Source organism: Apostichopus japonicus, chromosome 19, assembly GCF_037975245.1.
Source record: "Apostichopus japonicus isolate 1M-3 chromosome 19, ASM3797524v1, whole genome shotgun sequence".
Taxonomy (NCBI): Eukaryota; Metazoa; Echinodermata; class Holothuroidea; order Aspidochirotida; family Stichopodidae; genus Apostichopus; species Apostichopus japonicus.
In genome coordinates this window covers 15,268,363-15,285,147 of record NC_092579.1, presented here as the reverse complement: position 1 = coordinate 15,285,147, position 16,785 = coordinate 15,268,363, and the positions used below count along the sequence as shown (strand labels likewise).

Here is a 16,785-nt window from a genome sequence, read left to right as displayed (position 1 = left end):
ACATTTTCGGATTGGAAAATTTTTATTTGTTGAAAAACTCAGGTAAGATTTCACAGATAAATAGTAAAAATAAGACGTTATATTTAAAAATTCAAAGAAACTGATTCTTGAAAAAACCATCGCGGTAAAAAAAGTGACTAACTTCAATTACTATCCAACCACTAGCTTGAAAGCTTAAATTTTAACAAACAATTTTTTTTTTAATAAGAAGCACCCATGTACTACTGTGTTGGATACTGAAGAATACTTAACCATTTCTTGTGATGGAATGACACTCTTAGACAAGAGGTACTTCATTGCAATAACTTTCATTCGTTCTGATTTAACATACTTATTAATCATGGTAGGAGGCTATTTCCCCTGATGAAAAACAGTTTAGTATTTCACAACTTAATTTTTTAATTGATTAAAATTTAAAATCTTGTCGAAAGTATAGTGCAGTTTTCACCGAAGTAACAGAACTAAAAGTCAACTGTTTGATGAAATTGTAGTTGATAATGTTTTGAACAGCATTCTGATGATTTTAGCCTTCAAATTGCTAAAGAGGTCATACATGAACAGGACACCTTATTGGTTATACAATAGTAAGTGCACAGCAAAAAAAAAAAAACAATGCATCCCAATGGTTGCACACTCTACATTACACCTATCACTACAACAAAACAACATGATACCTTTCACCAACTTGGAATCCCTGATGTTGGAGACGCTAAAGACTGGTGTTGAAGACAACTTAATAAGTAAACAGAGTTAATACTCGGCGTCCGCTGTCAAAGGAACACATCACATCTCCACTGTGTCAATGTTTCTATAGGCCTAGCACCCTGTAAATGCTATTGTCATATCTCCACTGTGTCAATGTCACATTTAGCCTACCAAAGTGAACACCAGTCACCGATATGTATTGGTAGCCTTCACATCTCTCTCTCTCTCTCATTTTGGTGTTTCTCCTTCGAGTGAACCTTCCGCCGTTCTCTCACATCCTCGTTTTCTGACGTGTCCCTGAATCCAACAATGCACCATCACAGCTTCTCTACACAGGTGTCATCTCTTCTTAACGGATATCAGTACAATATTATCACCTCTCACGAATAACTGACGGACGTATCTTCTGTGAAATTCCTCGGGCTTGATCAAGTCTTTTCCACTTTTCTTCGGGGCATCCGTCTTAATCTCTCTTTGACTTTCTTCTCTACTCTCACCAGTTTTTAGCGGCTCTCCTTTATTCTCCTGTCCCCCCTGACCCCCCTGTACCCCCTCCACATTCGTGTCTCCAATCTTGGAGATGGTCTGAACTGTCTTCGTCTCGGGATGGGCCTCGTCTCTATCTTCTGGGGGAGGATGATAATTCTCTATGAAGATGCCCTCGGACTTCAATCTCTCCTCCAGTCTGACCTTTCGTTCTTTTCTGTTTCTGCTCTTCTTACCTTTAGGTGTCTCTGTGTTTCCTTTCTTGGGCATTGAAAATTGTTTCAAAATCTAGAAGAAAGAATAATTACAAACAAAAAAACCCCCTGAAATTCTGTTTAATGGATGGCCAAAATGCTCACTGATTTTGTGAACAATTGGTATAGGGTATGAGTGCCTGCCACATTTAGGTTCTCGGGTCACAAACCCACAAGGAACCAGATTATCTTGACCTATTCAAAATTACTTCTGTGCAGTGTGGCTGAGTGGTGTCTTCCATGGATTTTGCATTTCTGGTTTTTCTTGATAATTGGTAAATTAATGTTTGGTTCTCATCTTTCAAGGGTGCACTCCCCATCCCAATCTATTGATATTTACTCAAGCAACTAAAGGATTGATCACTGATAAGTATTATTATATCTCACACAGAATGAATTATGTGTCAATCAGTTCGAATAATATCACAATTTGACCAAACAATAACATGAAAATTTGTCTAGACAATATTTATGTTTGCTTTTAAAAATGCTTCTACCATAAAGCTAAGCTGTGATGTATGTCTAAACAAAATAAAAGTACAAACTAAGTAATAAACAGATATGTCAAAAATGGAACAACATAATAATACATTCTGTTAAACATGCATGTACAACAAATTGAAAGGATTAAGATGCTTTAATTGAACCAATGACATTAGGTTTACAAGTCTACCAAAACTCTACCAAATCAGATAACTTTTCCTTAATTTATGGGAATCTCTATATTGCTTTATTGGTGAGGTTTGGGGAGTGTGGAGAGGGGTGGGGGGGGGGGGGGAGGGGGAGTCACTATCCACAGTATTTTGCAAACTATTAACTAGGAATCACAACCTTAGTTTCACTTGACATATCCCTAAAAGCTTTTAGAAAGTAAAATAACGACTGAAAACTGCATTTAATTATAAACGACTGGGTTAAAGGCAACTATCTAATTTGAATTATTTTAAAAGCTTGAAAACTATTTATACCCAATTCACTCATGTGCAATGAACCATGTAACAGTCTTGCCTCTGTAGACTGAGGTGAGGACTTCTTTGTAGACAACGAGAGCATACACATATATATATATATATATATTTTGTTAAAGTAACGCACAGACTGTGTCGTCTTTATTACATCAGCATCACTGAGATCTTGAAGACTTTGAAGTGGGAACCCCTCACAGAAAGAAGGAAAAGGGCCAGACTTATGCTCTTTTACCAAATTATTAATGGCCTAATTGCAGTCCCAAACGAGACTAATCCCTTCTTGAAACCAGGGAGGCGTGGCCTCTATACACAAATTCCACAAAATCATCGTGCTTTTCAGTATAGTTTCTATCCTAGGACTATAAAATACTGGAATACACAATCCTTGGCCGTTAAAGAGAGCCCTAGTCTTGAGGTGTTTAAGACAAGATTGCACACGCATTGTTATTAGCACTGCTGCGCACCAACATCCTCGTTGTGATACCCGAGAGGGGTTTTTAATGAGTATCTAACAGAAACAGAAACATTATTTCGATTACTTTATAGTTTTCCAAGTGTGACTGCCAGTGGCAGCTTCACGATATTAACTTTAATTTAACACCAGCCAGCGTCTACAAGCTAAAGTGAAGTTTCCAAACCAAACAATTCAATTATCACTGCATGTAACTTCTTTGCAGTTCCAAATCTGTTATTTCTCAGTCAGATTTCTGTGATTGGTTTACTCTAATAATATAGTGCATGCATGTAAGATTGAAATACGTGTTCAGCTGGAACACAACCTGCTGCATTTGAACATACCTTTGAAAATGTCAACACCTCCTGATGGTAGATGGTTTGACCCAATGGCGGTTTTCTGTAAACTTCCGTCACGTCAGACAGGGCCTATGTGAAGAAACAAATTATATTTACACTAAATAATTAGAAAAATAAATCTCCATTTTGCTGTTAGGTTAAATATGTGCTTTAATACATGGAACCTGTGTTGTTATTAGCTTTAATAAAATAATGATCTTGGAATGCAAACCACATGATAATGAACCAGTCCACACACCTTAAAGTACAGTAAGCCTACTCGTTATTAAGCATCATGATAAAAGTAAGAGGGAACATTTGACTACGGTATATTTTTATACCGTAATAAAGTACTTTATTCAATCAGCAATATCAAAGGTAGCCTTGGTTGCCTGAGAAATAAAGTTTGTCAGTTTAAACTGCCTACCTGTAACAGTTATTAGCACCCATTTCCTGTTCTCATGGAAACCTTGACTGTTTTTACCAACTAACTCTGATCATGATGTAACATAGACTTTAGTAAATAATGTGTCTTACCAGATTATAAAATTTATCGAAGGCAACCACATATCCAATGCAGATACTTCTGAGACCTTTGAAGGTTCGAGTGCAAACTCTGGCTTTACATTTTTTCTCAAAACACCACCTTAACAAAGAAAGAGGGCCGTCAGCATCTGCAAAAACAAATATAAATGACTGAATATTACTGACTGACTGAATATAAAATACTGACTGAATATATAAGCAGCAAACAAACAAATATTCAAATACCAATTAATAGTATTTGACATTTGTAGAGTTGATGTTGGTGGAAAAAAAAAAAAATATATATATATATATATATATATATATATATATATCAGACCCGTCAACTCTCCCGGTTTTTACCCGAATCTCCCGGCCTCCTGGTTTCATATTCTATCCTCCTGGTTTTTTAATGTTTCATCACTCAGGGGTGTATCCAGGATTTTCCAATAGGGGGGGCGTCAGGCATGAATGACCGCCGTCCTGGGGGATGGGTCTAAGGGGAGGGGTGTACAATTTTTGCTTTCGAAGAAGGGCTGAAATGCAAAATGGTGTCATATGCATGGGTTGCGATACGTACTTCCGAGTGGGGGGGGGGGATATGACCTTGTTGACTATCTAAGCGTAGCGCCACCATGAGTTGGCGCGAAGCGTACAAGAAAATTTTGGGATTAACAAACCCACTAGATGGCCGGAAACGGCACTTCCCGAGGTTTCCAAGCGGCATATACCCAACTTTAAAATAGGGATGTCATGTCCGAAATATCTCATAATCAGGATCCAAAATACTTTTTTTTTAATTTCGGGTGTTATTTTGGGAAAATTGCCCCTGTCAATCTTGTTTCAGGCGCAACATTAGAATGTTCGAGAGCTCTTTTATATTATTCGATGAAGAAAATGGCCTCATGCAGGCTATTATAGGCCTATACACATGCAATACACAATTACACATAGTTACATTCCTAGGTACCGATTGCTAGGGCATCCAGGTGAACTTCGCCAGAACCTTTTTTTGGCAAACAAAAAATAAAGCATACGGGAAGGGGGGGGGGGGTTGAGCGATCACCGACATCTCACATAAAGGTCGTCATCAATTTTTTTTTGTTTTTTTTGCTAAACTTTTTTTTTTTTGGTGACGTCCAATAGGGGGGGCGCGCGCCTGTTGCGCCCCCCCTGGATACGCCCCTGATCACTTGCGACATTTCTGAAAATAACCAACAATTAGTCCTATGGTTAGTAATTCCCCACAGTAACACTGAACATGAAAGGCTATTTCGAGTGTAGTTTGCAAGAACAAGACAGATAGTCAGTCAATTCTCAATCTTGATGGGACTCTATCTAGCATACTAGCCATGAAGTCACAGTACCCAGAGTCCACTGTTCCCTGTTTCAAATTGAAGCCTATACTAAAGAAAAGCAAGCTGCTGTAAACTACAACAAGAAACACTGATTGGATGGTTCTCTCATTCTATTGCATAAGTAGACTATACTTATTTAGGAGTATTTATATCATTTCAGTTGAAAATTACCAACCTCCCTATTTCCCCCTTGTTCTCCCTATTTTTCGGCCCTGAAAAATGTTATTCTCCCTATTTTGGGGTCAAACTGGTTGACATGTCTGATATATATATATATATATATCTATATATATATACAGTATATATATATATATATATATATATATATATATATATATATATATATATATATATATATATCTATATATATATATATATATATATATATATATATATATATATATATATATATATATATATATATATATATACTGTACTGTATAGTTGACAAAGTGTGAAGCTGAGTGCAAATATGCTTTCACTCTGATTCATCTCAGAGATATTTTGAACATTATACTGCCTTAATTTACAGTACATACAGTACACTGCTTGCTCGCTCCACAAAATAGAATTTACTGTCCATTACAAAAAAATTACCAAAGCAGGTACACTTGAAATGTTCTTCATTCTCACATATAATTGTACCAGACATTGAATGATAAATGTCCCTGGTCCATTATGGCACCCACCAAAAGAAAGAAAACCTTCGAGTGCTTCAAGGTCAGTTCCATACATTATACAGTACACTCTTCCCTGTTTTGTGGAATCATGATTTATATCATTACACTTGCTCATTTTCTCAGAATAGAAATATTGTTGTTAACATAGCTTTAATTCATAGGTTAGTTCTATGCACTGATATTGTAGCTCATTCTGGGCAAGGAATCAATCACCATACTTAACAGTACCTTCCATAAGATTGAAGACAGTCTGTGTCCTACGTCCTGGGGTTTTCTGGTTTTGCAAACCACTAGGACCAGCATGGGATACCTGCAATAGAGACAAAAGACAATGATTAGGCCAGTTATTGGGATTAAGCACAACAGATAATGATGATAGGAGGGACACATGTTGGATTCAAACTTTGTGTAGCCAGTGTGAGGTAAATTAATAAATGGTGGGACTTATTTGCAGGGCAGCCCTGCGAATAGCCTGACACAAACATCTTATTTGCAGGGCTGCCCTGCAAATAGCCAGACACATACACCTTATTCACAGGGCAGCCCTGCGAATAGCCAGACACATGTACACCTTATTCACAGGGCAGTCTTAGACTGGGTTAACAGGCTCGGTAACTTATGGGGCTATTTGAGATTCCTTTTTGGGCACCAGCTGGCTTTTGGAGAGTCTTAATTGGGAGCCCCTATATTTTAGGGAATTTATTGGCCTTTGGGAGTCCTATCTTAATGCTGCTAAGATTGGTTTTGGGAGCCTAGGGCCTTAAGATTGAACCAGACTAGCATTAGTACCGCCAACATAAAAAATGTCATCCCTCATTTTCACCTTTGTTTTTGCAGAGTGACTGCTCATTTGCATGTAAAGGTGTGGAGGGGGGGTGTAACACCCTTGACCATATTTGCTTTCAGGCAATGTTGGCTTTTGGGGAGTCCCAAGATAAGCTCCCTTAAAATAAGCTTTTAAAATTGAACTGCTGGGGTTCCAAAAATTAGCTTGTGAAGTGGCTAAGACTATTTGGGCCCAAAAGATTGGCTTCTTCAAGGCCCCTAAACTGACTGGTATCAATAGCAAAACCGGCTTTTCAAGCCCCTCAAATATGGCTTAAGTAGAACCTATATTCGAAATTATGGGGCCATAAAGATTGGCAATTTGGCATAATTGAGGATCCCAAAACTGACTTTTCAGAAGCCCTTTTTGCATCTCATAAATTTGGGACCTTTAAACATATGATATTTGATGTCCCTGAAATTGGCTTTTGCCTCATACACATTTTGAAATTGATATCAGTATGGGGAAGCGAGAAATTTCCTAATGAAATGCCAGTTTCCTGGGGCAGGGGTGGATGGGGAAAACATTTAGCCATTGATCAGTCCATTTAGCCCAGCCTAACAGTAACGCTTGTACGACATGTATTTTAGGCTAGGCTACCTACGTTAGACCTTACAGATTTAGGGCCTAGGCCCTTAGGGCTCCATAACAAAATGGCAAAAATGGTGAATCTGATTCTGAAAGCCTGAATCTGAAAGACATGAAAGAACTTTGGGTTTGCACTCTGTTAATGTGCAGAGGTCAAATGAATGACGTCACATCAAAAATGATGTCATCGAAATCCATTAATAAAACTATTTTCAAAATCGTCACAGCCCTGCGAATAAGGTGTCTGTGTACGTTATTATAGCCGGGCTGCCCTGCGAATAATCACTTCGTTAATAAATTACTACTACTACTCAATAGACTTCCCTTAAGTTTTTGCAGCACCCTTAAAGATTTCTCAAAGGAGGGAGGGCGGTCTCGCCTCTGACCACTCCCCGAGGATTGCTATTACAATGGGTGTCCCTAATTATCAAAAATAATGTCACCACCTTAGAATAGATAATAAAACAACATACAAAATTGAATTCCAGTCACCCGTAGATATATTTCTGAAAGGCATCGAGTAACAGTAATTTTCTCAGCTAAGCCTACATAGCTTATTTCTGATTCGTCAAAATTAAAATTAGAACAGCTAGTCGTAATACTGTAGCCTGATAAGGCTAGGCCAAATTGCCTACTAATTGTAGGCTACAGCCGAAAGTTAGGCCTAGACCAATACAATTTGTGCATAGAAAGGAGCTCACAGAAGTGAGCATTCCACTTTGTTTTCCAGACTTCGCTGTGAAAGATTTAGAAGGTCTAACGTTAGGCCTTCCTGTGGCATCTTTAGGTTGTTCCTGTTCGGATGTCGTCGCATTTTCATCAGGATTTATTGTAGGAGGCTTCTTAACGTTGGAAGTGCCGACCTGACCAAGATCTGTAATGCTATTATAATGGTTAAGAAATGAAAGGATGTCTCGGAAAGGTTCGGCTTCAGGGCATGGAAGCTGTAAATTGCTGTCGTAAAGAGCCCTAAGTGCATCAAATTGCGGTGAAAATACGTCGGTCTCTTCACACTGTTCTGTTTCTGATTCCGAGGTTTCACCTTCCATGGGCGCAGCCATTTTTAATATGGGGCCAAGTAGCCTACGTAACGGTAGACCAAGGCTAACATTTTTTCACACTATTTCAGAAATAAACAGTTATGACTTTGCCATATCACTGAAACCCTCGAAATATATTTTTATTTTGTCTCCTTTTCATTGATGCTTTTTTTTAACAACGTTGAACCGATGTAATAGTTATTACAAAAAATCTGGCAACTTGATCTACTCTAGGCAAACACCCACAGAAATGTGATATAGTTCTGTGCTGCAACCTAGTAACAGCAGACGCCGAGTCAATCAATCCATGCCAGCCTAGCCAATGTTTTCACGATTTCAGCTCTTACTAGTGTTACGTCTGTCTTATTCCTAGTCATATAATTCTCAAGAAAAGGTAATTAATTTCAGTACGGTAATTGATTTCATGGTAATTAGTCAAGAGGGAAACCAGCAAGTCATCTTTCGATATGTTTAAATATGACAACTGAGGGCAGTAATAGCAACTTTTAGTTTAGTAATAGTACTTAATAGTAGCCTAACTGTGGATGAATTTCAAAATCGTATTGTTATTGAATGCAATTCGTGCGTAGCTAGGCTAAGTAATTGGCGTATTGCTTGCATTGGCTTGTAATTTATTGGTGTGTTAGCTACTTTACAATGCCAAAGTGTATCTTCTCTGCAATTCTTTTCACAGGCACAGAAACGGCCAAACTTTTAGTTTAGTAGCCTAACTGTGGATGAATTGCAAGATAGGCTATACCTACTTAACTTAGCCTAGGATATCTTTCAACCCTTTTCAAAGAGGAAGCAGTTGCTCAAGTTGGGAGCATCATGCCACCAAAAGCCAAGAAAAAGAAGAAGGGAAAGAAGAAGGGTGATGACTCAGACCCAGCAGAACCAACCGAGAAGGAAATTTTATTGAAGAAAGAGTAATTTGCTTTATAGTCATGACTTAATTTTATTATTCTTTAATTTGCAGTTGCAATTAAATATCATCAACCTCAGCATTATTATCTCAATTTATTTTTCCCAAGTTGAGCTGAGCGACTTGAAAAGTTATTTAAATTTGCAATGAATTCTATGCTTTCAACATATCTGCAAAATATCATGGAAGATGAAATTAAGCAAGTCCTTTAATTTGAAGGAGGGGGGGGGGGAGCTTGTAGCAGAACCACATGCTGGTAAAAATAATCTACATATGATACATGTTACAATAACAGGTAACATTTTTTGATCCCTTTAGCTAGGAGGAGGGTTGTTCTTTTTGACCAGTCCAGTATGGAAGTTCTGAAATATAACATTATGTAAATGTGGGGTGTCTGCAGAGCTCTGTGGATTTTTTTTATCACATCATTAGCCAAATTCTTCCTAACTTTTCAACACTTGTGTGAGCTATTAATTGTTTAGTCACTTTCATGTTTTTTTTTTACTCAACAACCTGTTCCCACATTCACCTACAGCTGCATTCGATGACACACACATGCACCCACTCAACATATAGCTCTTTGTTGTATGCATATTTTATTTGCATTTGCTGTTTTCTTGTTTCTTGCAGACTGGAAACTCTGACAGAAGAATTGAATGGTGTGAAGAGACGTGTAGAAGAACTGTATCCTTTCCGTTCTCATTAATTTCATCTTGAGTTATTAAATGAAATTAAGCCATAAAGCACTTGTTTGCAACTATTTTGTTTGTTTTTTTGTTTGCACATATACTGTAGTAAAGTTTAATTTACTTTAAACATGTCCTCACAGGGGAACATTACAGTCCTTATTCCCCCTTCCCCCACCCACATTCCTGCTCAGTGGAACTCCACTTAAAATTCCGGTCCAAAGATATTAAGAATGTAGCTAGCTTCCTCCTCTAAGATGCTGAGTTAGGTGAAAGTATGTGCCATGTTCAACGTGAATGCTATGAAGCTCTGAAGAATACCCAAATGTTTTCTTCGCCAAAAAGTCTTCATTTGCTTAAAGATTTCTAAAAGTCAAAGAAAATGCTTGTCCATACAGTGATAGCTCTGTTGATATATCTGTATTGAATTATCAGTCACTTTGGTTGGTATTTGGAAAGCAAAAATTTTGATCTATATTCGTTCCATCAGTAAGTTTTATTTACCTTAATATCCTGACAGTCGCAAGGAAAATGAATGGCTCCAAGAAGAAACTCAACGGACAAAAGTTGAGAGTGTGAGTATGTCTGTACAGTACTTCTATTGTGTATATCTGTATGTATAGATCACCCATCTTGAACAAGCAGGTATTTATTTATATTTTTTGGGTGCTTAGCAATTGATGATTCAAATTCCTACTTAACAGATGAAAATTATATAAAAACTTGCAAATGATGAAAATCACCTCAATCACCTCAAATTGAAGTGAAAGGAAAGATCACTTTATGATGCCAAACTTCACTGAAATCTTGTGACTCTTGTGAATGCAGGCTTGACTTTTGAATACCATGCAAATACATCTCCCAAACTTGTGTTACAAGGTTCAGAAACTTTGTTGCTATTTTAGCATATCTAATTATTGACTCACTTAGCATATCTAGTTATTATTGACTCACTTTATAGTCCCTTTGACATGTCTGTTGACAACCAACAAGGTAATGATAATATGAGAAAGAGATTGAAAACTGGCTATCTACTTTGCAAAGCACTACCTGGTTGAGGGAGAGTGGGGGTATGGGGGGGTGGGGAGGTAATTGAGGATGTGTGACAGCTATTTGATATTGCAAACCTTTGAATGTTATAGCAGTTTATTTATCCCATTCTCCTTGTCTGAAGATGCTTTCTTTCTTGACTATTTTCCAACATGCATTCACTAAAAGTATTCAAACTTTGTAGTTAATTCAGGTATATATTTAAATCAATCTTATTTAAATCAATCTTAAGTACTATGTAGGAATGTGTAATTTAAGATGTAAAACCTAACCGATGGAGCTTCTCATTTTGATTGATGTTTGGTGTGTCTCGTCTCTTTTGATTGATGTTTCGTGTATCTCGTCTCGTTTCATCAGCATGAGTACATGTCCTATATGTCCAAGAAGGCTCACAAGAGGCAGTCCACCATAATCACTCTCAGTGACCAGAACCAGCAAGAAATCAGGAATATCCAAAAACAAAAAGAGGAAATGCTAGAAGACTTTGAGAAGAAGAAACAGGGTAAGGATGACTTTCATATAGCTATAGTTATATTATTGGAAATTTTAGAATTTGTGACCTTGATAGTTGCTAGGAGTGATGATCATGATAAGTTCAACCTGATCTACAGTAGTTATAGCAATACCTGTGTCACCCATGCTTGCCTCACACATTGAAACAAGTTCATGAAAATGTTCTACACATGAGCACTTTGAAATTTTTGTTTTCATCCAGCTTTATTGCATTTATTGGATCGTTTAATGTTGTAGGAATACTAGCACATTGTGTCTTCTGGATAATACCATGTCAAAAAGTTGAAGGCCATTCTTGTCATTTCGCCATTTACTCTCCAAATTGCAAAACTGAAAGGTGTTGATTAATCGTTGCAATGGACGAAATCAGCAGCTTTGTGGATTGGCTTCTTGTTAGCCTCAGCAATAATGACAATAACAGCTTCAGCCGTAATTCAGATGTATGCAAAGTAAGCTAGGCTGGGCACATCTGCTGTGTAAGTTTGGCAGGAGACCTGTGAGCTTTGGTGGCTGAAATTGAAGGGTGACATGCTCTCTCAAGATTTCATACAAATGTGAAGATGACAAAGTAAGAATACAGAGTATCGTTTGGTGTAAGAAGATATGTAACTTTCTGTATATATGTTATTTCAAGATGTTACCAAGTGAGTTCCTTACTTGTGTAATTTTTATTGTTCCTTATCCAGGTCTACGAGATACGTTGATGAGCCGAGAAACAGAATTGGCCAAAGTTAAGAAGGAGCTAGATGAGCTTCAAGAGTTCAAGGTGAGAATAGTAATGGACATTTCTGCATAGTCCAAAATGGAAAGATAACTAAGATTCTCTATTGGGCAGTACCATTTTAACACTGATACTGCCCTCCCCCCCCTCCACTAGTTTGTCACCCCACTGTGCATAAGCTTCAAGCCTTATTTACATGTTGACGTCAGGGTGGTAATATTTATTTTCATCGAGGGATAAAGCCAGTTATCAGCACACTTTGAGCCAGAGAAATGCATTGTGGATTGTATACCACTAAATACACTAACTACATGACTTCACTTGCTGAAAATGGACTAGAATTGAGTAACCGCAGTAACAATCAGCTACTTTCATTACTTTGTTGAATCTGTTTCTTTCAGGTGCTAAGAGAACAACAAATAGCTACCATTGAACAGCTGGAAGGTGAAGAGCTTGAACTAAGAGCACAGCACACAGAAACTATCCAGAAATTAAAGAGTCAATTTCTAACAGAAAAGAGAGAATTTCAAAGAGACTCACAGGCCAGGATCCAGGAGGTGGCCAAGGAAGCCAATAAGGTAGGAATAGTTCACGTTTGTTGTAAATATTGACAAATCAAAACATCCTTAAAAGTGTTGTTATTATATTGTTAGTCCCAAATAGAATCAATAATCCTGATAACGAAACTTGAAGATGTATTTTTTTGCTGCCCTCAAGAGCATTTACTCTGTCACTGATACTTTTAACTACCTTTTCCCTGTTTGTCTAATTTAACCCATCTCGAGTCAATTATATCTGTGATTAATTTGGAGGAATCCAAACCTATAAAGGGTTCTTCTAAATTCCCTTTGTTCTTAATACAGTGAAATATACATCTTTCTAAAAACAACTTTATGATGTAAGTAGAAAGATTTTTCAATTTTCCTGCACCCTCTATAAGTATGCAAATTTGAGATACCATATGCATTTTATAATGTACAGTCATCTGTGAGTTCAGAACACCTCCCTCCCCTTTCAAACTCTTCCCATAGCTACCCCCGTTTTCCCTAATACTTAAAACTGGTAACTCTTTAGAGTGGTTTTCAGTGTCTGTAGAGTGGTTCAGAGTTGTTGTCGATGACTGTAGAGTGGTTTAGAGTTGTGTTTATTCACAAAATGCCAGTATTCCTTCATTTCCATTTTCACACACAGGAGGCAATGAAATGTCTACAGGAACACACAACGAAGATTAAACTTGAAAACAGAAGACTGCGCAAAGAATTGCTTCAGTTGATCCACAGCTCTCGCCATCTTCAGGAACACAGAGCAGAGTTAGAGAAGCAAAAGAAGGAACTTCTCCGAGAACAGGAGTACGCCAGCGACCTCAAGAAGATTCAGTCCACCAGACAACATAAGGTCCTCAAATCACTCGGTCTCTTGGAGGAACAACAAGCTGAGGGTGCAGCAAACTAGAAACAATATTAAAGCTTCAGATCATAGTGTAATCAAATACTGACCCTACAAATATGATGGGAAATCCAGATCACTGTTGAGGTACAGTTAATATATTTTATCTGAAGAGTTGGGGACAAGTTTATCACAGCCTCGGGAGGGTTCTAAGTTGAGGGGGATAAAATAGTTTTGAAGGGTACGTACGTGAAAATGGTAGCTTAATTTGTAAAATTCTCTATAAGATCAGACCAGAAGGTTTTTTCCAATGTATTGCTAACAACTTTGTCAGAACTGCATAATAGTCCAGACAATTCTAATGAGCTTGTTAATACAGCCAGACACTGACTTGAGTTGAAAAACTGGTTAACATCTTTTCGTGTCTTTGGACTTAACAACCTATTTTACTAATATCCGCTGATCTCACTTTGTCTACAATTAGACCCTATGCATCTCAATGGGAGGGAATGGACTAGAAAAAAAAAAGCATTTTTGGAGTATAAAAATGCTAGTATCAGAGGAACTCTATACAGTATCACCTTGAAGTCACTTTTAGTTGAAGTATTTAGAGATTATAGTCTAAACTAGTCAAGGATGTTTTATAACCTAACTATTTAAAGTAAACAGAGTTCCTTTATCAGTTCATCTGTTCTGATGATATCATCTACTCTTGGAAATTTCACATTTTGGAAACAAAACAACTTATTTGGTAATTTACACTACAGGTTTGGATTTACATTTTGAACATGCATTGAAAATTTGATCTCTTATTCAGTTAACGTGGTCGTGAAAAGGATGTTAACTTAACATGAAGAAATTCGACTAAATATCTCTTAACATGTCTGGCCAGTGGTGTGAAACCATTTGGATACTCCCGGTTGTTCACATTTAAGGAATTAATATTCAACTATTATAACTTTGTTGCCATATCTTTCTATATTTTCTTTTCAAAACTGCTAAAATTGCTTTTGAATCTTTGACAATTTTAAATTCTTTCCACCAATTTGTCAATAATATAGATTGGTCTCACAATCATCAAAATAACATTTTATTATAAATCTTCTTGGTTAAAACCTTTCAGTTAAAGAATTGGAAGAAAAGATGCCAAGTATTTTTCTTAATGTGCTTTGACTTTTATCTTGGTATTAAAGCCGTTCATATTTCTTGGATTGGGGAGGGTCACTGGGTGTAGAACTATTTCTCCTCTCAGAGCTGTTCCATTAGAACACTTGCACGCTATTACTAATACCAAGAATCAGGTTTACGAAGTAGCAGGAAAGTAATTCCTGCCATGTATTTTGTCGTCAGTGTGTAGTTTTCTCATGTTAATCTGCTGTGTGGGACAATCAACAAGATTTAAACAAATTATGATTTGATAGTTCTGTTGTTGCCATGGACAAATTCATCTGAAGTTCAAACATTGGGATAATTTTTAATTTCTTTCAGCTCATAGTGTTCTTGTAAAAATTCTCACATTTTGTACAAAATAAAATTTCATCCAGCGTTGAATGGCAAATGAATAGTCGCCATTTCAACATTTCCGTCCAAATTTGATTGGTCTTTTTTTGCATTTTTGGGGCAATAATGTGGTTTATTGTTTCATGTTGTGCTATTAAACAGGTTTACCAATGAAATATTCAGAAACATGTAGGTACCATTGATTGTTTTCCGTCCATTGAAAGTTAGTCAAAATTGTGCATTTTTTGGTTTCAATTTGCCCAACCTTATCTCCATCCCAAACACAATATATGTGTATGATAATACAGATCTGCGAACAGTTTTGTGCTGACCCTGCTTGAAGAGTGTATTATCATGAGATGTGTTTCATTCTCTGGTGCAAAAACAAAATGGTTACTAATATCTGATCCGGCTAAAGACATTGAAGTATCACTTACAAAATTTTCTACATGTTCTTTGCTATTGAATTCCGTCCTTTCAAAAAATGGTATTTATAGTCTCAAATGTTATATTCATTCATCAATTGCTTCTGGAATATGATATTGTAATAAATTTTCATTATGTCATACTATATCTTGCATTAAGCTTCTTTTCTGGGTTTGGAGGGCTGTGAGTACTGTAACATCCCGTTCATGTTACGACACAACTCTACGCCAATATAATCTTTAGTTTTCAATTCAGGCTGGTAGTTTCTGTTTCACATATTTTGCTATTAAATCGTTGGGGAGATGGGCGTGTTCTCTTGTGACTTAGAGGAAATAGTATATCTCTATACATTCACTTTGAAGAGGCAAAAACTACTGAAATAGAAAGTACAAACGACAAAATTTTGAAAGTCTGTTATATGAAAATATTTATTAACAATATTCTGTGACATATGTACACTAAATTACAAGTATAATACCTTCAACTGCACATATAACTTTGCCACTTTGAGCTTGACCCTGAAAGGGTACAATCTTCTCAAGTTGGTTCTAAATCTCAAACTATCAAGAGTTAAAGTTTTTTTTACCATTACTCTTATAAACCACCTTACATTGCAAATGTAGGTAGTTAACCAACCTGAAAAAAATCACCCATCTTCAGGCCTGAGTATCAAAAGACTGGTGGTCCATTCCCAACCCCACTCCCCATGCATAGAGACTGTGTGATCATGACCATGTTACATTAGTATCACGAGACTGATCCACCCTCAATCCCAGTCCCCATGCAGAGAGACTGTGTGATAATGACCATGTTACATCAATGTGTATCACAAGTCCCTTGGTAAGGGAACCGATACCACACATGATCTTAGCCATATTATCTGACAGTGATACCTGTATTATCTGGTGGTATCTAATACTGTACCTCACCTTATACTAATAACTACTGTAAAAACTTGATCACAATTAAAGGTTTTTTTAAAGAGTTTTCAAGAAAGTTTCATTATACTTCCATCACTACCATCTGGCAGAAAGTTGAAAATTATGTTATTTTATGGGTTGTATGAAAAACATGCAAAATTGGATGTTCTCTTTATCACAAATTTTTTATTACTCACATAATTAAATTTAAATAATAATCAATGATAATCACAGATGTGCATATGAGCAGCATTGGTTCGTCCTACAGGCCTACTGTACAAAACCTTGTCCTACAAAAAGAACTTAGCCAGGGAATGATCTATAGCTTGAAATTTGCAAATTTTACATAACCAAATTTTTCTTTAACTTCATGTGTAACCTCTTTAAATATAATTAATCACTCACATAACATCTTTCACTTTTGTGTTGCAATTTA

At 36.8% G+C, this 16,785-nt stretch overlaps 2 protein-coding genes across 2 annotated transcripts; one reads left to right on the top strand and one right to left on the bottom strand.

The window, feature by feature from the left end:
* Window positions 1-8,381, bottom strand: LOC139959544 (uncharacterized). Its single transcript, XM_071957252.1, has 5 exons — window positions 7,884-8,381; window positions 5,997-6,078; window positions 3,743-3,879; window positions 3,212-3,295; window positions 1-1,479 (listed from the first exon to the last, which is right to left on the bottom strand). Exons 1-5 carry the CDS (start codon window positions 8,241-8,243, stop codon window positions 1,045-1,047), a joined length of 1,098 nt encoding a protein of 365 aa, XP_071813353.1. The 5' UTR covers window positions 8,244-8,381; the 3' UTR covers window positions 1-1,044.
* An 87-nt stretch (window positions 8,382-8,468) lies between these two features.
* LOC139959545 (coiled-coil domain-containing protein 166-like) lies at window positions 8,469-15,574 on the top strand. Its single transcript, XM_071957253.1, has 8 exons — window positions 8,469-8,616; window positions 8,917-9,151; window positions 9,778-9,831; window positions 10,354-10,408; window positions 11,241-11,385; window positions 12,083-12,162; window positions 12,519-12,695; window positions 13,309-15,574. Exons 2-8 carry the CDS (start codon window positions 9,054-9,056, stop codon window positions 13,567-13,569), a joined length of 870 nt encoding a protein of 289 aa, XP_071813354.1. The 5' UTR covers window positions 8,469-8,616; window positions 8,917-9,053; the 3' UTR covers window positions 13,570-15,574.
* The last annotated feature ends 1,211 nt before the right edge of the window (window positions 15,575-16,785 follow it).

Excerpts from the sequence above, each read along its gene's own strand:
- LOC139959544 (XM_071957252.1), bottom strand. The coding sequence starts at position 8,243 with ATGGCTGCGCCCATGGAAGGTGAAACCTCGGAATCAGAAACAGAACAG. Across the intron at positions 3,296-3,742 it reads TCGATAAATTTTATAATCTG|GCCCTGTCTGACGTGACGGA; the intron begins GTAAGACACATT and ends TTCTTCACATAG. Across the intron at positions 1,480-3,211 it reads AGGTGTTGACATTTTCAAAG|ATTTTGAAACAATTTTCAAT; the intron begins GTATGTTCAAAT and ends TCTTTCTTCTAG.
- LOC139959545 (XM_071957253.1), top strand. The coding sequence starts at position 9,054 with ATGCCACCAAAAGCCAAGAAAAAGAAGAAGGGAAAGAAGAAGGGTGAT. Across the intron at positions 9,832-10,353 it reads AAGAGACGTGTAGAAGAACT|TCGCAAGGAAAATGAATGGC; the intron begins GTATCCTTTCCG and ends ATATCCTGACAG. Across the intron at positions 12,163-12,518 it reads ATGAGCTTCAAGAGTTCAAG|GTGCTAAGAGAACAACAAAT; the intron begins GTGAGAATAGTA and ends TGTTTCTTTCAG.